The 22602-nt window shown below is 40.4% G+C and overlaps 2 protein-coding genes across 5 annotated transcripts in view; one reads left to right on the forward strand and one right to left on the reverse strand.

Annotated features, from left to right (window-relative positions):
• moxd1l (monooxygenase, DBH-like 1, like) lies at nt 1–14463 on the reverse strand. Of its 3 annotated transcripts, XM_050059096.1 has the most exons (15): nt 14444–14463; nt 13889–13990; nt 10412–10633; nt 8725–8871; nt 6890–7042; nt 6579–6662; nt 4964–5119; nt 4729–4834; nt 3443–3615; nt 3254–3342; nt 2556–2652; nt 2354–2413; nt 1843–1937; nt 1597–1708; nt 1–759 (listed from the first exon to the last, which is right to left on the reverse strand). In XM_050059096.1, the coding sequence occupies exons 3-15, from the start codon at nt 10598–10600 to the stop codon at nt 604–606; spliced, it is 1617 nt and encodes a 538-aa protein (XP_049915053.1). In that variant the 5' UTR covers nt 10601–10633; nt 13889–13990; nt 14444–14463; the 3' UTR covers nt 1–603. The 3 variants fall into 3 exon arrangements, with proteins under 3 accessions (XP_049915053.1, XP_049915052.1, XP_049915051.1); XM_050059095.1 differs by lacking the exons at nt 13889–13990; nt 14444–14463 and having other exon boundaries at nt 1597–1705; nt 10412–12026; XM_050059094.1 differs by lacking the exons at nt 13889–13990; nt 14444–14463 and having other exon boundaries at nt 10412–12026.
• The window catches only part of snx9b (sorting nexin 9b), a 26318-nt gene continuing 18082 nt past the window's right edge, over nt 14367–22602 (forward strand). The window contains exons 1-5 of one of the 2 annotated variants that reach the window (XM_050059091.1): nt 14367–14766; nt 17410–17496; nt 19553–19627; nt 21351–21473; nt 22136–22213. In XM_050059091.1, coding sequence (XP_049915048.1) covers nt 14755–14766; nt 17410–17496; nt 19553–19627; nt 21351–21473; nt 22136–22213 — 375 coding nt within the window. In that variant the 5' untranslated portion in view covers nt 14367–14754. The remainder of the gene's footprint in view (nt 14767–17409; nt 17497–19552; nt 19628–21350; nt 21474–22135; nt 22214–22602) is intronic. The other variant, XM_050059092.1, reaches the window with a different exon arrangement.

Here is a 22602-nt window from a genome sequence, read left to right on the forward strand (position 1 = left end):
ATATTTTATTAAATGATAACTCATGAAATGATTGTCTATTTTATATAAATGTATACATATAAATATCAGCAATTAAGCTTACAGTGCATGGCATGAACACAATACAATACAAGTACACAAACAGAGATAAGTGCATATGTTGTATGCCATATATTCCAATACATAATCATGGCATATGCTAAAATGGAATTAGAAAAATATAATATAGAGCTGGGTGATATTGATAAAACCTTCTATCACAGTGTATGTCATGTAGCTCAGGTGAAAAAAACTTTAGATTCGAGGTACAATACAATAGATATTAAAGTATACATTTGATCATGTAGGGTGATACTGAACTACCATAAAATGTAATAAATGTGTGTAGCAGTTAACTTTTTTGTGCTTTTAAGAAACAGATTTTTGCTCTGTTGTTAACAATTAACGCCAAACAGAAAACATATGCTATGAACAGAGAAAATGAAAACACAGAAAATGGTATAGGCTACACCCTGTCCTGTAAAGTTGAATATACTCAGCTGGGTACAACAGATTTTTTTTTATCAACTGTGCCTCCCTTTTTCAAGATTGCAATGGTTTGCATCTGTCGCTCATGCCACCACGTTACATCGTCGCAATCCAGAGCAGCAAAAGCACAATTCCTACTGGGTTCAGAATCCAGGAAGTGCCAACTTTGCTTGCCGAGTTGTTCTGACAAGTGACAGTCGGCGTCTTCATCATCTCCCTGACGATGCCATCTCCACTGAATGCAAAGTTGACCTATGAAAAAGAAATGATATAACATAGAAATACAGCTTTGTGTGATACATGGTGGAGGCAATGACAGAGGACTCCACAAACTCTTAAAAGAACAGTGTGCAAGATTTAGGGGGATTTAGTCGCATCTAGCGCTGAGGATTGCAGATTGTAACCAGCTGAAACTTCTCCTGGTTAGAATTCTGTCAGTGTTCAAAGTTCAGGAGGTTGTCACTGGGTCTTTTCCTCTCCAAAACCAATGGACCAGGTGATTAAGACCAGTAGACACTGAATAAAGCAGTTTCATGAAACAAATCAGGAAACAGGTCGCTAGCCCAGCACCAGCTAATGTGTGCTCACCTTATTTCTCTGATAACTTAAGATCCAGATGTTCAAGAGGTTTTTACCAGGAGCCAGATTATTCACAGAGGTCTCTTCCTCTCCAAAACAAACAGACCCATTGATTTCAACAGGTAAAAACACTGAATGAAGCAGTTTCATGTTAAAACAGTCAGTGTTTTTCTGACGCTGTCTGACGCCACAAATGGCCCTATCTAGAGACAGTGTTTGGTTCGTCTGTTCTGGGCCACAATAGAAACATGGCGGACTTTGTGGATGAGCACCTGCTTTCTATGTAGATATAAATGCCTCATTCAAGGGTAACGAAAACATGACTCTTATTTTCAGGTTATTATACAAGAAAGAAAACATGCATATCATATTATATTCCAATTTGCCAAGACATCCCCCTAAATCCTGCACACTGGACCTTTAAAAAGACAATAAATCCTCAACAGAAACGTCATTATTAGGCTGGAGGTAGAAAAGAAAATACAGAGAAACATTCAGACTGTTACTTACATCGTCATCACTGACTAACTGCATTTGTTTAACGCTCTTTAGGAACATCTCCTGTGCAGCAATGTCATCCGGGTCTGAAGTGGGGGGCACTATGGACGTTCTATCAGAGCTACTGAAAAAGAGCAAACCAAGAGACATCTGCTTGTAAAAAATATAATGTGTATAACCTGTAAGCTACTTTAAACCAGCACTGGTGCTAGGTCCAGACTCAGCAGAAATATTAGGGTTGTGTTCATCGATAGATACCTTGTATTCGGGTGGCTAACACATATGCTGATCGGTATTGCAGGGTAGTATAGCAGGAAGGCCAGACACATCTCATCAGTAGTTGCTAACCCCATCTGAGGGAGAAAAATGTTCAGTCAACACCTTCTGACACCCCAGACCCTTCCTCAGGAGACAATCATAATGTAATGTGATGTAATGTATTTGCTTAGTATTTGAAGTACAAAAACAATAAGGATATAATTAGAAAGCAAAGAATCTCCTCTTTCCAAAGGTATATGAAACTCAAAATGTGTTCAAGGGTTAACGTGAAGTAATTAGATACCGGTTATAGGTTTGGGTCCAGATAGGACGACTTCTGGGTCCGGTATAGGTCAACAAAGGAGAGACGGATTTTGGTATGATTATGATTATGCTTACATGAACAAATGACTGAGGAGAAATCTGGACCCTATGGCTGGACCAGCTGGGAACCACTGATTTAAAGCACACTGTGTGTGTATTAGCAAAAGGTCATACAGTGTTTACCTACCGTGGTGACTTTGGTGCGATCGATTGTACTGTAGGTGCACTCCACTGCAATCTCATCACCCTGTAATGGGAGGCAAGTAATGTGACATCATAAATTATAGAAGGCACCGTTAATATTATATAGTTTTAACAGCCCAAATACGTGATAACTAACTGAAAACAGCCTTGTAACATATTTGGGCATAGATGCAATGGAGACTTACCGGCTTGATGGTCTTGACAGCTCCCAAACTGACGCCCTGCTGTATCTCGAAGTTGAAGTTCTCATCCAAGGCCAAGAAGTCTATTTGCTTTCCGTCTCTACAGAGACCAACACATATGACATAATGTTATGTTTACAAGAAAACTCTGGTGGATTATGAGACAGTGAGCCCCTGGGCACAGACATGCCGAGGGCCCCACCACCTCTCCTGCATAGGAGCAAGACACACAAGTCGTTTCTCAATCTGTGTTCTTGCCTGTACTTGTGTTCTTGCGGACTTGTGAAACGTCATCAGTCGCATGTGATGTGAACTTGCTCCGCCCTTTCCATGGGTGATCCATTGGGAGGTGACTTGTGTGGACTTTTGACAGCCAGGTATCCCAGAATGCATTTGTCACAGACCAGCGGGAATGGCAGCCGTCCTTGGGAGTTTGTACTCCCGAGTCGAACTTGCCAAGTCCGAACTCCCAAGTGCGCAAGTCCGAATTTGGCGTACTTATTGAGAAACGCCTGCAGACTTTGTGGGTGTCTTGCTTCTTTTGGTTGTTTTTGTTGTTCTTTTGTGTCTCTTTGGAGGTGTTTTGTGCCTTTTTTGCCGATTCTTATACATTCCCTTAACAATTTGTTACTGTGTTTTAATTCTTCTTCTTCATCTTAGATATTGACTGACATAATTGAAGACCCCTCTCTCTGTCTTACCTGTAGTGGGCAACTCTGACTTTCCTCCCAGCCAAGTGAGTGTGCAGCATCACAGCAAACACATGAAGGTCAGGCATGGGATTCACAAGCTTGGGGTGGAAAGTAAACATTATAAGGAACAGGGTCATAAGCAACCAAAACTAAAATTAATATATCCCAATTTGAAATTTATATTAAACCACTACAGACCTGAGAAAACAGACTGGTATTACACACACCATAGGTGTGGAATTGAGCAGCTCCTGGGGGGATGTTATAAGGTGTTCGATGACTTATCATCACACCTGTGTGCAGGATGGCCACATCATTTTGTCGGAGTTCAGCTGTATAGTGCAGTCTCACTCCTGAGCTGTCTGTCCTATCTATATGGAGACACGTAGGAGTTTAAAAACACTGCATCTTGGTCATGTGATTAAGAGAGAGTATAGAATAAAATACAATACGATAAGACATGTGCTCCATTACTTTGTATATACAGTATGTAGTACTGTTTTAAAGCTGGGGTAGACAGTTTCATTTTAGTGTCACTGGGCAAAAATCCCATGATAAATTTCAAGCATATTGTAATTGACCCTTCGCTAAGCCCCATCCCCCAACGCAGACTGGCCAATCATAACGTAGCATTGGGCCGGCTCATACTCGATACTCGTTACCTGGAGAGGTTGGAAAAACATATATGTTTCTTCCCTGTTCCAAAACCAAAATCAAACCCTGAAAAGTGTAGGGTTAGCTAGCTAGCTACTGAAGATATTAGCCTACTGAATGTATACACATGCTGCTTTTGCTTTTTAATGATTCTAACAGTGAAACAAAGACCAACCCTGCTGTACAGGAACCAGTGAAGGGAAGCAGGGAAACTTTGCTGATATTCAACCAGCTGTGTGTCATCACAGTGTGCGCAGACAAATGTTGTTTGACTTCCCCAGAGATCCCTGCTCGTCCGGCTGCAGAGGATCAAGTGCTGGCAGCAGCACAGGGGCGAAGCCAAACACTGTTCATCTGCACAGACTGCGATGCCACACAGCTGGTTCACTATCGGCAAAGTTTCCCTTTATATTCATTGTCTTCTGTGGCGATCAGCAGTGATGTGGTGGTTCACTTTTACACTGTGATCTGTAGCCTATAGTTCGGCTTTAGCTTCCAGCTATCTTTGTCTTTTTAACCTGTTGTTGCTGCTGAGTCAGTTTGACATCCTGGATATATATATGCCGCTTACAAGGGGAATTCCGTGTTACAAATTGGGGAAGGCAGGAAGGGTTAAACAAAAAGATGCTATTGATTGCATCATGGGAAGTGTAGGACCCAGGGACCCATACCAGGGACTTAAAATCAGGATATCTCGGCCTCTGCTTCTTTAATTTTGAGCCATTCCTTAAACCATTAAATTTGTCATAGAATCTATAAATGTCTAATTTGGAGCCAGTAATATATGTGTACCTGTAAATATATTAAGAAAAAGAATCTACAGTATTTACTTTCGTCACTGTTTGGGTTATTGTAGTGGATTTCCAGCCGGAAAAACTGATCATTTAAGTCCGCACCGCCAATAGGAATACCCGCATACTCTGGAAGCTCGAATACCTGAGGGTTCAGGGTAAAACTGTGGATCAGCTCAAGAACAAGCATCACACTGACATAGACATACACACAACAAGACCGACAACTAAATGAATCTAAACTTTCACAGATGGACACTAGATTCTCCCTCACCCCTCCTCCCACTCCCCATGCAGCCACCACCCGGAAGCAGTGATCCCCTATGTCGCCCATGTAGCACGGCTTGTCGTACGGCTCCATCACAAAGGGGGGGCAGTGGTACAGCAGCATGTGATGCACGAGGTCAGCGTGTTCAATCACTGGTTCAATCTGAGGTAAAGTAAGAAGAGATTTGGTACAGAAGGTTTAGAGAATGGTATACAACAATGGCACCACCGAGGGGGGTGGGGCGGCATGTCTTCCCTGATACAGTTGCTGGCCTTCCACTGGGCCCCCTGGTAAAAATAACTGGAGGCTGAAATACTGCGAGAGGCTGCGGCATGCTATTTTTTTTAAGCTAACCATGTTAGCATCGCTTTCTAGGAAGGGGTCTCCTAATGCTCCAAAGTTAGGCTAAATTTTGGCCAGGGAACAACTAGCATGGTCATTTCTAAATGGGTCCTTTGTACTCTCACCTCAAGATATCGGAATGAAAATGGGTTCTATAACTAACTAACTCTAACGGCAACCAGCTGCGTATCATGCTGACGTTAAAGGTTGCCTTTTTACGTTGGTTTCTGACACCACAAGTCACTGCCCAGGTGCCAGATTTCAACGACTTTGGAGTGAGGCTCAGTGGTGACAAAGTCAACTTTTGTGTTGCCTCATGTTGTCTGTTTCTTGCCTGAAAAGTTGCACCTGAACACACGCAAAGACTACAGGTAACAAGCAACTAGCATATACAATCTGCGCCTGCCTGGGAGGAAGTAATTCTCCATACTAGCAGGGGGCAGTAGTATGTATAATTTCGGAAAGCTGATGACCGACAGTTAGCCTCTTAGCACATTAACAACACAACCTGTTGCTGAAATGATGAGATGACATTTATCGTGATCAAGCAAATAATAACACAAACAATTACAAACTGTGTCTGCTAAAGAACTTAATGGCTAAAAACATTATCTTAGTTGATATAACTAGTGTATTTTGACCTTACTCCCTCTTGACTTGACTAGCTGATTGTTTACTTTCCTCACTTATGTTTCTCTTGTCGTGCGCTGAGCTGAACAGCCAATCAGAGAGTTTTCACTCCCCAATGGACTCTGCCTTCTCCGATGCTGATTTAACATGCTGAATAACTCAGGCCAACTAGCGCCAATAGTGTGGGACACACCACCAAACTAGGGCAACAGACCCTAATCGACAGCCCAATTTTGACCCACAGCCAACTGTCTGCTTGGTATGTCAGGGCCCTTTATTCATGCACATCAGATAATAAGTAACATTACATGTAAAATTAAAAAAATAAATTTAGCCTATCAGTATGCGAGATTCCATAACTCTCATATTGATACAGTTTTGAACTAGCCTATAAACATCAACAGATAAATCAAATTCCCTAAATTCAGTTATGGCTTTTGTTTTGAGGGTTGAGTTAACAATGATGGATTATCACTCTTACTACTTTTGTCAGACTTGTTTTGCATTTGTAACCCCAATTCACTTAAAATCTGAGTAGTATTATGTGTGTAAATCAAACATCTCATGCAAATAATAACCTTTAATTGTTGATCTTGATTAAAGGTGACTGAAGTGTGATGACAGTAACATGAATAAAGGATGAAATTACCTGATATATGTGATGTTTTGTGTGTAAGGGAGGAAACTTCATGACCTTGCAGTGGTAGTAAGTAGATTTAGCAGGGATAGTGATCTGCAAAAAATAAAGATAAACAGAACACAGTTAGTCTTCTTCTTAATTTGGATGACTACTCGCATCAGAATTGTTTTTATTTTTTGAATTGTTTCCCGTTCATTCATCCAAATACTGAAAAAAAAGTGACAATTGTTATGTATCTCAGATACACTATAAAATTATGAAAAATCTATTTATTTTCCCCAAAACATTCCTTGTCTACCATCAGTATCTGTTATTCCTACATTGTCTACTGTGGCATTGATATATTTGAGGCTGGTTATGGTCGTCCTGGGCATAAAGTTCAGCAGGTTGAGTTCCTTGGTGCCTCTACGGGCCGCGTGGTAAGCGATCTCATCTGTTAGTCCGTAGGCATAGATCACCTTAATGGCTTGAGTCTAAAAAAGAGACAAATGTTAGTGAACAAATATGATACGATACAAAAGCGACAATATGAGAGGGCTGTCATTGACTGTCCAACACCTATCGGTCTGATGACAATAAGCATACCTATACTCCTGAGAAATCGAACTTTTATTTTGTATGTGTTTTTAATTTCTACTAGCTATTTGGGATCAGTAGGACCTGATAAGTATAATAAATAAAGATCGTCAACAAGAATAAAGTCCAAATGTCCTCAGATGAGACAACAGTAAAGTCGCAATGTCCTCAAACAGAACGATAACAAAGTCCCAATGTCATCAAAGAGATGATTATTAAGTCCCATTGTTCTTAAACGAGACAACAGTAAAATTCCAATGTCCTCAAACGAGATGATAATAAAGTCCCAATGTCCTAAAACATAACGATAATAAAGTCCCAATGTCCTCAAACAAGACCATAATAAAGTCCCAATGTCCTCAAACGAGACGATAATAAAGTCCCAATGTCCTCAAAAAGAACGATAATAAGGTCCGAATGTCCTCAAACAGGACATTAATAAAGTTCCAATGTCCTCAAACGAGATGATAATAAAGTCCCAATGTCCTCAAACAACATGATAAAAAAGTCCCAATGTCCTCAAACAATACGATAATAAAGTCCCAATGTCCTCAAACAACATGATAAAAAAGTCCCAACGTCCTCAAACGAGACGACAGTAAAGTCCCAATGTCCTTCAGCGAACTGATAAATTCCCAGTGCCTTCAAACGAGTACTAATTAACAGTGTCTTATCTTGTTAACATTGCAAGTTGGTCAAATGTGTTGCCATATCAAACTACAAACATTACTAATCATAAATAAACAAGTTTCAACCAAAAAATATGATCAAGTTTTGGGCCTTGTCCACTTCTGTGTCGGGACTGGCTACTTTGCTTGGCAGAGATGGCTGCCATCTTTCTTTTATGGATAAGTGTATTGTGCTCTTACTTCCACCAGATGGGACAAAAAAGGGATTAGGATAAGAGGTCTAAGTTAAGTAGAATGAAGTATAAGGTCCGGTAAACCCAAAATGTGATGAGGACACAGGGTTTCAGGAGGATATACAGATAGAGATTTGATGTGTTCCTGTGTTCCCCAAACTGTATTTCTTAAAGTTCAATGTTCTGATGTTGCATTTTGCTATGTGCAACCACAAATGTCAACACATACAGCCAGGTGTTATTACCAAAACAGTATAGTATTTCAGGTAATCAATGCGAACAAAATCTTGTGTGCCTCCTTTTGTTGCTATTGTCTTCATATATGAAAACACCCAGTTCCATGCATGGTAAAGGAACATTCAGGTGACACTAACAAAGGAAAACCTACAACAGAGTTCACATGGACACAAGCAAGAAACTTGAGCTCTATACTGGGCATTGTAGATTTACATCAGCTATACAAAAGACCATAGAATTCAAAGGAATTAGCAACAACAGTGGAGAAAAGGGAAAAGTTTAGGATTAACATGAATACATTTTGAAAATGGCTGTAGTTCCCCTTTAAAACCAAATAATGGATACATCACTGAATACTCAAGCAATATTTTGTCAATATTTTGATGTAATATTGCTGCAGGGACTCAACAGCTTTCCATCTAATACCACATGTGCTGAATATACTGTCAGATGTTGAGAGATAATATCTGAATATCTTACAGTGATATGGAAGTCTTTGTCATCACACGCCTGAATGGTCCTCTCAACGGTCATGATGGTTTGACCGTCAGTTTCATTGAGAGAGAGGAGAGTGTAGCTCTGCTGCTCATCCACCACAGGCATGGTGTTCCCTGTGGCATGACGATCCTGACGGATAAGAAGACAAAACTTTCAGACACCCCCCAGACAAAAATGTAATATATCAGAATCAGAATCAGAAATACATTATTGACCCCTGAGGGGAAATTATGACTTGTTACAGTCACTCCAATTTAAAGAATAGAGAATGATAAGAAGTAAGAATAAGAGTATGAAAGTGAAGTATATAAATATAAAATAAAATAAGATTAAACTAAACTAAATTAAATTTAATTGAATTAAATAAAAAAGAAAAGAAAATAGAAATGAAAATGTACATTAAAATAAAAAATAAAAATAAAAATAAAATGTGCATTATGCTACAGTGTTTAACACTAGAACTTAAGATATAAAAATATTTAAAATGATATATATATATATATATATATATATATATATGTATCGTCACTGTGTGGATCTGACATATACATGGCTATATCAAGAGTAATATTGCCATATATGCTTCCTATAAGGCTATATATTATTATCTATATAGTATATATAGTCCTCTGAATATACGTATGAATATATAAGTTGATATGATATAGCCATAATAAAATTTGTCTATGTACATACATTTCAAATATCTTTATGATACATTTTATATGGTATTACATGTATGTATAGCTGCTGCCCTCTTGCAGGAGATTTAGCGCGTCATTGCAGGTTGAACAGATTTTAAGTTCATTAATGGCTACGTCTATAAAGCTTTTAAATAATGATTGGTTTTGTCATTGTTACGTTTGATGTATAATGTTGATTTGTTTATTTACTATGATGTACACTGTATTTTTATGGCTGCAGTATAGGTGTAGACAATAAAGTTATTCTTGAACTTGATCTTGATGTTGCTAGCATAAATGTTTATAATATATATTAAATTCATATATGCAAGTTTCTGAAAACAACATACACACAAAAATTTTGCATGCTTATGCGTATTTTTATTATTAATTTTAACATGCATGTCTATTTTTTTATATGTACTGATATAATATCAACATAAATCCAACATCCATTCAAAAATATTTTGTATTTGCCATTATATACATCAGCTTTCCCGCCAGGGCCGGAGTTCAAATCCTGTCTGATAAGTAAGTAAGCTTGAGTAAGTAAGAGTAAAGAACATGTGCAATATGTGCAGACCTTGTATTTAGAAATGAAATTTGTATACATGTTTGATTTGTATATTAGACATTTATACAAACACATACATGTTTTATGTTTAAATAATTATATATGGCAACAAATGTATTATGCATATAAAAACATACATATTTGTAAAGGCTAATTATATATGTCAATATATGGAAGTGCTCCAACATCTCTGTTTTGAGCTAATGTGTGCATATAGGCTATTTCATATATGGAAATTAAATATACCGTATGTGCATATGTTACATGTCTGTAGGGCTAACATACGTTGCGTATGTTTGTTGATGATAATGGAAAAATTACTCTCAGGACATTTTGCCTGTGATACTTTAGGGTACCAGGCACAGAGGAGACATGAGACAAACTGCAGCACATGTCGTTCTTAATATCTTACTGAGAAGTAGGTTCCACTGGATCCAACTCCACCGATGACGATGTCCGATCCCTTCATGCCTCCGTTCGGACTGAAGCCAAAGCTCACCCAGCCTGTCGTGTTGACTATCAGCTTCAGTGTAATGTTTCCTTGCAGGTTATCATAGCCCCACTTCAGGCAGACCAAATGATTCTGGTCCAGGTAGTCCATGAAGGGCAGGTTGGGGTCCGACGCCCCTGTTGTCTTTGTCCAGACCGAGAACAGGCAGAGGAAGGAGAGCAGAGAGAGCATGATGCCTGTGCTGGAGATCTTCAAACTGAGCTCTCTGTCCATGGATTCTGTTGCTATATACCCTCCCACCCTCCTGGGACACACCTGTTTTGCCAGATGCACTCAGGTGATATGAAGAAAATGCTCAGTCATCTCACATTTGCCCGTGTGGAACAAAAAAATCACTGTTGGTCGCTTTGGCTGTGGCCTCAGAAACATTCAGATTTCAAACCCAAGGATTCCTTCAAAACTTCAAGTCTGCAAGTTCACCGTCTTTGAGTCAAGTTTATAATGTACACTCAGACCTTCTTTCTGTCTCTCTCGGAAAGCTGTGGTCAAGTAGGCTGCAGGTGGACTTCACTTACTTTCAGTGTCCCGTCTCAGCCCCTCTCTCATTGATATCAACCCGTCCTGCCGGTTCTTTCACATTGGCAGACAAATGAGACCGCTCAGGTGTTTGATATATGAGGAGGTGACAAGGAGGCAGCAGGAATGAGAGCTGGACCTTTCATTTTGGCCTGGCTCGATGCTGTCAATATACCGACTCTAACCAAAACTCTCTTCATCTCCTCAAATATCAAACACTTGACTCCAGCCAAGACAATTTCATCATGCAGGAATGTGAATAATGTGATCATTCTTTGAGTGCTGTATACTCAGCATTAAAAGTCACTGTTGAATCTTAATCAGCAATGCACTCATATTCTTGTGTTTACTACTATTTCTTACTTTTCAACAGACAGCCCAAAAACTGACTGCTGTCCCCCCTTACATACAACTGACTCTTTGGAAAATGTACAGGGCACTTTAATGATCTATGGTGCTTCAACTGACAGTTCAATTGCTTTCAGTGCTCATATACATCCTGAAACACTTCAAGACACTTCAAATCCTTTAAATGCTTCAACCTTAAACTGCATTAAGTGCTTCAGCTTAAACTGCAACTCCCATTCAACGTCTCAGATGCAAACAATTCACATTTTAAGGCATTTTAACCTGGTAACAACTTACTATTTTCAGAGGAGGTGCAGGCCAGTGGCGCCCCCAAAGTAGGGCCAGAGGGGGCCATGGCCTCCCTAATACAACTGCCACCCCCCAGCAAAAATTGTTGGAGGCTGATAACACTGTCTTTAAGAGGCTGTGGTGCACTCATTGGTACCAATCATGTCGGCAAAGCTCGTTAGGAAGGGGGCTAAAAATGCTCCAGAGTTAGACTCAAGTTTGGCAAGGAAACAACTGACATAGCCATTTTTAAAGGGGTCCCTTGACCTCTCACCTCAAGATATCTGAATAAAAATGGGTTCTGTTGATACCCACAAGTCTCCTTACTTTGAAAAGACTTGTACCCAGAAATGTCTGTTTTTTATAGTCAATCTACTCCTTAAAATTAGAGCTGTATATTTGTCTTTTTAAGGAAGAGGACAAGAAGTCTATTTGAATGGCCAAATGTAAAAACACATGACGTATTAGAATAGGATTGTTGTGGAACTCAAACTGTTAACTGTGTCGGTATTAGTCTATGTACATCAGATAATTTGGCTGAACTCAGATAATAGTTCAGCCAAGCAAAACTCCCAAGCAACGCTTTCCAGCTCCTCCTGGGGGACCCCAAGGTGAGATATTTAATCCCTCCAGTGTGTTCTGGGTCTGCCCCGGGGCCTCCTACAGGTGTGAAATGCCTGGGGGCCCAAACCAAATTGTATCAGTATGCAATTATTTAATTGTATTGACATAGTTTTCAACTAGCCTGTATACTTCAACATTCATCCATTCATTTTCCGTTACAGCTTATCCCAGCTGACACTGGGTGAGAGGCGGGGTACACCCTGGACAGGACGCCAGACTATCACAGGGCTGACACATACCGTAAGCCCCTTTTACACTGCCAGATTTTCTGCGAATGTTGGGCCGTTTTGCCGGCAAGCTGCGAGTGTTTAGACACACAGAGCCGGATTGGTGAGTTGGTCCGAGGCGCCCAATTTTTCCGCCTCGTAGGGTAGTCATATTAGCGGAACCCTTTTAGTTTGAACAGACCGAGGCAGCATTCCGCAACGGGAGGGGCTGTTGAAGACTTGTGGGTGGAGCTGTTGATGACGCCACACGTGTGACCCACTGGCGGTGGATAAACAGGAAATAGCTGACAGCAGGAATTAGCGAGCAGCTAGTAGCAAGAGGGAAACGGAAACCTGACAGACACTGTAAAGATGAGCAACTGGGGAGACAAGGAATTGCGCGCCCTCCTTGCCCTCGCAAACGAAGAGGCCATTAACCGTCAGATGACAGGAACGTTGAAGGATGGGCCGACTTATGAGAGAATCACCAAAGGACTGACTAGCTGTGGCTTCCCTCCCATGTCACTGTTTACGTCACACACTGAGCTACACGTTTTGTTACTTGTTCACGCCCCTCATTGCCCCGAAAAAGGCGCATTCTGTATAAACAGAAGTTTATACTGCCAATGCTGAAAGAAGACTGATTGAGCTTTCCTGCAAATTTGCACAATTCCTATCTAAAAAGGGCTATAGAGACATACAACCATTCACACTCACATTCACACCTACGGGCATTTTAGAGTCACCAGTTAACCTGCATGTCTTTGGACTGTGGGAGGAAGCCAGAGTATCCGTAGAAAACCCACGCTGACACAGGGAGAACATGCAAGCTTCTTGCTCTGAGGTAACAATGCTAACCGCTTTACCACCACTTCAACAGCATGATTGAATTCCTGAAAAGGAGTTATGACTTTTGGTTTCGGTGTGCCACCCCAAGATTCTCAGTGGCCCTATCTGGCCACCCCTATGAAAAACGTCAGGGACACCACTGGCACAGGCTCCATATTATTTATTATGCAACTTTATACTTCTACTCCACTGCATTTCAGCGACACACATTGTACTTTATACTCTACGATAAATAAAGTATTTAAAAACTGTTGGATCAGCTGGAAAATCATTGTCACAAAGCTGAAAACAGGGCTGTTTTTCCAAGGTCATAAAGTTCTATCTAATCTAATCTGAAAAGCTGACTTTTTGGGGGGAATTTTTGAGGTTTTGATCTATCCTTGGAGAGAGAATTGAGAGTCAAAACTCTAATTCATGATATCTGTAATTACATTTTGACAAGGCAGAATGAAAGTTGAAGATTTCTCGAGATTTCCCGAATCAAAGTTCAATAGATGCGGCTAAGTGTCCTTTCCCAACCACAAGAGGTAGCCAATCAATACTGTACCTTGCTTGTGATGTAATGGCACACAGTGTCCAGCAGAGGTCGACTGCAGCATTAGAAATGAGTGCAGGGTCACTCCCTTTCAGCCGTTGAGCCAGCTGTGAGCTGTCAACAACATTAAACAGTAAACACAACATTACATTGGAACATTAGAATAATACACCGGAACTTTGACAATGGCTGGAGCTCAGAAGAAACCAACAGAGACGGAAGAAGTCGGAACCTCTGAGCTTTACTTTGGAAAATGGCTTATTAAGGAAATAAAACAAAATTTAAAAAAACATTAGGGAGGCTGTTAGTGTTGTAGAAGGCATATATTGGCAATGTGACTTATGCTATTATTGTTGTTTTTTAAAGCTGTAAAATGTCTTTAAGAAGTTTATGAAATATTTTTATTAAATATAATAATTATATTTTTGTGATTTAAATATGTGCCATTTTTAATTTATAATATTTATGCATTTATTTTTCTTTCTTACATTTATTCAAAGTGAGCTGATTTGTATTTTTTACTTTATGTTAGTCATGTCTTGGAGGGCCATTTCGGACCGACACTACCTTTCCGGTTTCTCCCCGCAGCTCAGGTCACTCCCTCCCTCCGCACTGACAGCAGCTCTACGCGGTTCAAACTTGCAGCCACACTGAACCAACTCGCCCCTTTCTGCCGTCTTCTCCCAGGTTTTTGACTTTTTAAGTGCCAGAGTGTTTTTAGTAATGTGTTAAAGTGTGTGGAGCGGCGGCTCTTCACCGGGAGGAGTTACCCGTTTTGTGTTCAGTTGAAAAGCAGCGGGGGGAAATGTCCAGCTGAGGACTGGAAATCCTGAAAAACGCAGGGCCTGTTTCTGTAATGATTGATCAATGCTTGGACAATGGCGCTAAAGGTAAGTCTCACAACTTTCCTGCTGTGTTTTAACGTCACCTCGGGGTGTATTGTGTCCTCTTGTTTCTCCTGACAGCTGTATTTTAACAGATAATGCGGGCTGTGGACTCACAGGAGCTCACACACACTCACACACACAGTTGTAGTTTCTCGCTTTAGGTTCACACTTCACTCGATAAGCTTCATATTAAGACTCAAAAACATCTTCATACTGCGGTGAAGAAGCGTGTAATGGACGCTTAGTACACATTTGTATGCTGTAAATGTGACACAAATGTTTTTGCTATACATGGAAAATGTGCCTCATTAAGAAAGTGTCTTGTGACATTTTACTACCTTTCCAGTGCGGGTCATTTTTACTTCTGTGGAATGCTGGGAAATGTAGTCTTTACTGTGTGAGTGGCTCATTGACTGTATAAATATGGCGTCGTTCAGTGAGTACAGTATGTGAGTGAAAACAGAGAGATTATTGTTAATGCTCGCCATAGACTATAGTATTTAACCACAAGGAATACAGTTAGGGACTGTTCTTTATGTATCACATGAGAGGGGTGGCTGGGGTGTCACTTTGGGGGTTTTTGGGATCCTATTTTGACAAAAAATTTTCTGTTCCTGAGTGAACGACGGAAAATGCATTAGTATCCCTCCACCATAAAGTAGTCATTAGATTTTTACAATTTATCCTTCGACGTTTGAAAGTTAAAAGGAAGAAATCCTGGTTAGTTTGTGCAAATGGTTAATTTTTGGCCACATTTTAAACGAGATGTAGAATAAAGTGATTTTCATGAATTATGACTGTTTTAAGCTCAGATTTGTCGCACACGATGTGTCCACAGATTGTCGGAAATGTGAAAATCCAATGATAACTTTTGCTTTTACGGTTTCTGGCTGTGATAAATGGTGTAATTTGGGGAATTTTTAAAGAAAACATGCCTTCCAACTTCACCCAGACAGACGTGGAAGGCATTTTTCTATAAAAATCTGTGGTAAAATAATACAAAATACAGTTATTAAAATTATTATGCCCCTCCCCTAAGCCAAAATAAAAAACATAAGTCCCTGCCCAGTGCTTAAAAAGAATATTTGACATGCCTCGTCCTTTTTGCACCACCCTCTCCCCCATCACAAGTAATGAACAGTCCCTTAAATTAAGTATTATTGAAGCTATCATTTGAGTTACTGTTTTAATGGTGTTAGCTGCCTATGAGTATTGATTTTGTGCTGTTAGGGAATAAGTGGCTGGGTTTGAGGCTTATTTTGGTTACACTTGTTCCAGATTCCTACCTATTTTAGGTCAACATCAATTCCAGACAATGTAGATTAAAAAAGAAAATTAGAGTCTAGTGTGCAGAATCTATGAATATGTGATAGGGTTTAGACTAACAATTATATTCATTATTGATTAATTGATAGATGGTATAGCCTGTAAAATGTCAAAAATTGTGAAAAATGATCATCACAATTTCCAAGAGCTCAAAGCGAAGTCTTCAGATTGCTTCTTTTGTCCAATCAGCAGTCAAAAACCCAAAGACTCTTCACTTACAATCATAAATTACAAAGAAAAGCACCAAAATGTCACGTGTCACGCTATTTATGCAAATATTATTCATTACAAAAGGTTTACTGTCTCACACAAGAAGTCTCTTGCTTCATTGAGAACTGCCTTCTCAGTGTATGTGCACTGGAGGTTTTATGTTTCCACGTCTCAGTTGTTAAAGTTACACATTAGACCGTGATTGGCTTAAAGACTACACAAAATTACTTGTTGATACATCCTTTCGGGTGAATGTGATAGTCTCAAACTGTCACGGATCAAACATACTACGGAAAAAACAATATTCAAAACACATTTTTTATTGGAGCGGGACTTTAAATTTTGTACAAATCACATCATGCCATTAACCCAGGAAGGCCTGGAGCAACCAGTTTGCCGAGGCAGACTTCAAAACGGAAAGAAACCGTATGTAAAAATAATAACTGAGGCTGTGGTCAGAAACGTTCATAACTCTTTCTCTTATGTAGTTCCTGTTTCAAAACATCATCCAGCTTCTTCGACTCCTGGAAGGCTGCAGGCTGTCGTGAAAATAGATCTTTGTTCAGCTGAGAGCAAATAGCCTTGAATCCCAACTTGTTGGTTAATGAACAAGTTAGACAGATAGTCTTGTTAGCACATTGCAGGCTGACTTCTTAGTGAAGCAAAGAACTGACAATCCAAGTGGATTTGAATAGTCAAATTTTATGTAGAATAGTTTTAACACTATTACCTCTCGCTGGCACATGCATGCGTTGGTGTGTGTGCATCTCTGGGGCCAAGGGATTGAAGGGCAGATTATTAGATGTGGGTCAGTGTGAGGAGAACTGCAGGCTTCTGTATTAAACTGAACCAGGTAACGTTATGATTGTGGCTTTGTTTTTGGTTGATACTTGTGAGTAGTTAAGAGTCAGCAAAACATGGCTAGAAGAACTAGTTTGGCCTGTTGTACTGCGCCCTAATTTAACTCCACGATTCAAAATCCTGAGGGTTATACTGGGTGTGTATGTGCACATAGATGAGCAAATATACGTTCACATGCTGTCGCCATAAAAATGTTGAACAAACATGCAGTAAGCCTTGTGTTTTTTTTTTTCTCTCTATGGTGTTCAGGCACAAGTTTTATATGACTTCACCGCTGAGGCTGGAAACAACGAGTTGTCGGTGAAAGAAGGCGAGACTCTTACCATCACCAATCAGGTGAGATTACACCTTTACATTCCTCCATATCCTCCCTCTATACAGTAGACAGTGGGTGCAGGAGCCCACTGCCTCCTGCTGCACTTTGAGTTGTCTGTTTTATTTTTATTCAGCTTGTTTGCATGAAATTTAAATGCTTCTGGTTTTGTTGATGGTTCCTGTTTTGTGTAGTTTGCTTTATCTGATCATTGATAGTGAATCTGGGCCGTATGTTTGTCACCATGGGCTGTGAAAGAGGAAAAAAGACTAAAAATTGAAGTAACGTTTTTAGGTATTTAGGTATTTACTACCTTTAGTTTCATATTAGTCAGCTGTGATACCTTGTGTTGCAGCCTTAAATGCTAACATTCATGTGCCACCTCTGGAACCTTGCTATTGAAAACCGACAGCCCTACAAAGGCCCAACTCACATGATCCCAGGTTGTATATAAACGAGGAGTGTCGTACAGAGGAAGGAAAACTCAGCGAGAGAGCACACATGATGTCATTACAGCCAGTCGCCAGCAGTTCAAAGGTCACTCACTGTGTGCTGACCTACATAGTTTTCTAATCAAAGTGGCTCCTAAGCCAATCAGGACCTACTGTATCAGGAAAACAGACTCTTTTTTTCTTCTCTAAATAAACGGACAGCAGAGGAATTTGTCCTGGGAGCTTACAGTGTGTTTACAGATACTCGGGTCACCTGGTCATTGTCAGCTAAATAAAATGTAAATGTGAAAGCTGGGGTCCTTAACTGCAGAGGTGAATTAAGAGGAACACAGTTAAAGCAACACAGCACATCAAATAGTTCATACAATATGTGTGAGTATTGTTGTGGCAGCAGGACAATGGGAACAAAGGGAACATCGTAACTCATAGCAAAGTATCCTTGGATCAAATTGAAAGAGACCCATGCTTTCTGTCTTTTTTTGGCATCAAAACTTTTCTTCTCTTTCAATTGGAGCTGCAACAATTAAAGGTCCAGCATGTAGGATTTAGAGGCATCTAGCGGTGAGTTTGCAGATTGCAAGCAACTGAAACTTCTGCCGTGCGCTAAGCATGTAGGAGATCTACAGTGGCAGGCGCAAAACGCGAATGGCCCTATCTAGAGCCAGTTTGTGGTATGTCCGTTATGGGCTACTGTACAAACAAAATGGTGGACTCTATAGAAGAGGACCTGCTTTGTATGTCGATATAAAAGGCTCATTTTAAAGTAACAAAAACACAATGATTCTTAGTTTCAGGTGATTATAAATGAATGAAAACATAGGTATGTATATTATATTCAATTTCTGCCAGTATATCATTTTTGTCTTTTATATTTCTTGTTTGAGAGCTGTGTACTTTTTATTTTATATTTTTGTTCTCTGTTGTCTGTCTGTAACTTACATTGCTGCCTGCCTTGGCCAGGACACTCTTGACAAAAAAAAAAAAAAATCTCGAGAGGGGTTTTTATGGTTAAATAAAGGTTAAATAAAAAGAAATAAAACTTTCCCCTTAAGTTCTACACACTGGACCTTTAACCTGTTAATTGATTAGTTGTCAGCTATGTGTAATTTGTGTAAGTCTTTAAGGAAAACGTTAAAATTCTCTGATTCCAGCTTCTTAAATGTGAATATTTTCTGTCTTTTTTTTTACTTCTCTATGATAGTAAACTGAATATCTTCAGAGTGTGAACAAAATAAGACATTTAAGGATGTCATGATGGTCTTTAGGACACACTGACGGACATTTTTCACCATTTTCTGACGTTTTATCAACAAAACAACTTACAGATTAATTGACAAAGAAAAAAATCATTAGTTGTAGTCACACAAATGCTCCAAACTGTCTAGGCTGTAGTATCATTCAAAAATACTATAGAAACAAGGAGATATCTGGTTACTGAGAAGCTAGTAGTAAGTAACCAGGTCACTGCAATGCATTTAAACACATTCTCAGATTTCCCTTCCATGTGACTTTTCCCAGTAGCCTTGTCTTTTGTGTGCTCGTGATGCAGACACCTACTCTCTGCTGGTCTGAGCCAGTAGCGGTCTGTATGTTGACAGATTGTTTTTTGGGTCTCGCTTTATTTCAGAATATCGGAGGCGGCTGGATTGAAGCTCAGAACTCCAGAGGAGAGGTTGGACTGGTGCCAGAAGACTACATCGAGGTAAGAAAGATAGTCGCTTAGTGTGTGATGGTGATTTTACTCCAGGATTAAATTAAGCTGCAAAGGCTTCTGCTACAGTTTGTGCAAACTATATCACAGATCAACCAAATATTAAACATTTTAACCTCTCAGTGTCTCTGTGACTTTGATCTTAGTCATTGTAGTCAAGGATATGTTTCTGCAGACTGCAGACTGTGCTGCTGAAACTAAAATCACAACAGGATGTGCCTCCTTCAGGGTTTTGCTGATTACGGTGTTTGTGTGTGTGTGTGTGTGTATATGTGTGTGTTTCTCCAGTAACTCTGAGCTCATCATGGGGATATGATTCACTCTGAAGACATCCACAAAGAGACACAGCGAGAGTTTGATTAGAAGTCTGTTTAACAGTTTAGCCTCACACTAAACAACCCTCAGCGCCACATCTAACAATACAGCGTCTGTGTGTACGAGGGCGATTGAAATTATCCGTTAGCTTTGCTTAGAAAACAAGCTCAAGTGGATGTGTGTGTGTTTGTCTGACCTTAATTTACCTCTTCAGCTGCCCCTAGACTGTTATGGATTTGTTTCCAAATCATAAAAACCCACTGATGACAGTTGCACTTGTTGCTTATGCAACATCTAATGAAAACCATAAGGACACGGCCTGTTTCTCAAGCAACTGTTTTCTATTTCTGTGCACCCTGCGGGTAAAAATAAGATGTGCAAAAACAAAAGGATGATGAGCTGATGAGAATTAAAGGGATGGGTCGGATCTTTTGAAGTAGGGTTGTATGTTGTACTCATCCGTAGTCGGTGTGTTACATACAGTAGATGTCAGTCGGCACGCCCCCAGTTTGGAGAAGCAGGCAGGAGCATTTCCACAGAAGCTGAACAATGTAGTGCTGTGGACGTGAGGGCGGTGGCAAGATATAATTTAAAAAAAAAAAGTTCCACCCACTCCCACCACCTGCTTTACCTTTGTTAGACCTGCTCTGATGGGAAAGTGGTAACAGCTTCAGTTCCTCAACTGTGCTCTCGTCAAAGCCACCAGACTCCATTGAGAAAAACAGTAATTTAAGCTTGCAGTAAACAGGAGCTGCTGGTCTATCGCTGCTGTGATAGGTTAGTTTTTTTGTGTAATTGTGAGACTTTTATGAATCTAAATTCACATTTTTATGCCGAAGTCACACAATTACACTAACAAAGTTACTGACAAAGCCAGCTGTAAATCAGTTGCTCATTTGTTCAGTGATGTTAAATTACTGTTTTTCTCAATGGAGTCTGGCTTTAAAGAGAGTGATGAAATGGCTATAGCTCCTAATCGGACATCGAAGGGGGACAGCAAGGTGAAGCGGTGAAATGTTGTAAATTTTTAGGTGGCTAAAATGTGTGGGTACTCCTGCCTGCTTCTCCATACTGGGGTCAAGCCAACCAACATCTGCTGTAGGTAATACTGACTATGGATAAGTGCCTCACACAACTCCACAAGATCCAAACTATCCCCTTAAGTGTTATATCTTCATATTGACAAGTGGTAAAGCAAATTTTAATGTTCAAATCCAAGTATCACCTGCCAGTGCTATCCCAGTTTGCAGAGACAGCGGATGCCAAGGAGACCCGATCACATTACTACAGAAGAATGTACCTTTAAAAGTCATTAAAGCAACAGTGGAATATCTGGATTTGTTCTCCTAATGGGACTGTTTTCTCTCTCTCCCTCTGTCTTTTATCTTCTCACTCGTAGTTCGGTAAGTCGCTTCCCGCGTTTCCAGCAGCGGCACCTCCTCCAAGTTTGGGAAATGTCGCAGTTCCAGACCTGTCCATCTTTGATTCCTACGCTCCCACAGCAGCACCTGCACAAAACCAGGTAATGCAGTCGACTTATGATAGTGTGGGTGTGTTAAATTCATACTGGTGTCATATCAAATGCGTGTTTGTTGTTTATTCACTCTTCTTTAGTCAGAGTTGTAGATTAAGTACAGCTGTAACTTCTCTAAACTAATGCTGGGGAAGTAAGCGTAAACACCCACAACAATGCCGTGCACAGCACCCCTGCTGTGTTCCCATTGTCTCACACAATACTATCTGTGATTCTGAAGAAAAAGCAGAAAGCAGAAGTAAGATATGACAGAGTTCTACTGATGCCCGTGCAGCCTGCGCTATCCCCAGAGATGCAGAAGTGAGAGCAGCTGCCGTAGAAGATATTCACCGCGGTCATGTCATTTATAACTGACACGGGCTTTAGCTCTAGTAAAATAGCACCGAGACGAAATAAGTTCAGTGAAATCTTTTGTATCTAGCTGACAGGAAGTTCCACAAGTATGAGCGTACTGCTGGATCAGTAAAAATTTGGGCACAGTAAGAGGTTGAGTCAAGGAAGGAAATGTGTCAGCCAACATGCTCGCTTTCTCTCTCCCTCTCACCCACGCAAACACATCCATATCCAGCATCACTTTAACCCATCCCATGCTGAGTGTTAACCTTCACTGCTGGCGCTTTGTGATGATGTCACCTTCTTTTCCCCTCAAGGTGGATGCTGGGGGCTTAAGTCCCCAGCCGGACACCCCTGATACCCCAGTTTCCCCCTACCTTTCGTCCCCTGATGAGGTAACCACCACTTAGGGCTGGTGGATGAGGCCAGTGGCATGAAACCAAGCCCACCACCATCACCCGATCTCTGCCCCAAGCACCCCACTCCCTGCCCCAAGCACCCCACTCCCACTCCCTGACTGGTCTGCTTTGGCAAATCCCCACCTACTCCTACTGCCTGCAGACAGCATGATCTCACCCTTTCCGTGCACCTTGCACCACAGTGCATACATTCACATGTATCACCAATCGACTCCCACACTCTTTGTCTCGATTGTATGAATCAACAAAACATTAAAAACTTAAAGATCAGAGTCAGTGAATCTCACATATAATTCACCAATCACACCTATGAATCAGCAGACAAGAGCACAAACATTTACTCCATGATGATCAGATCTCATAAG

This window comes from Epinephelus moara, chromosome 12 (genome assembly GCF_006386435.1).
Source record: "Epinephelus moara isolate mb chromosome 12, YSFRI_EMoa_1.0, whole genome shotgun sequence".
NCBI lineage: Eukaryota > Metazoa > Chordata > Actinopteri > Perciformes > Serranidae > Epinephelus > Epinephelus moara.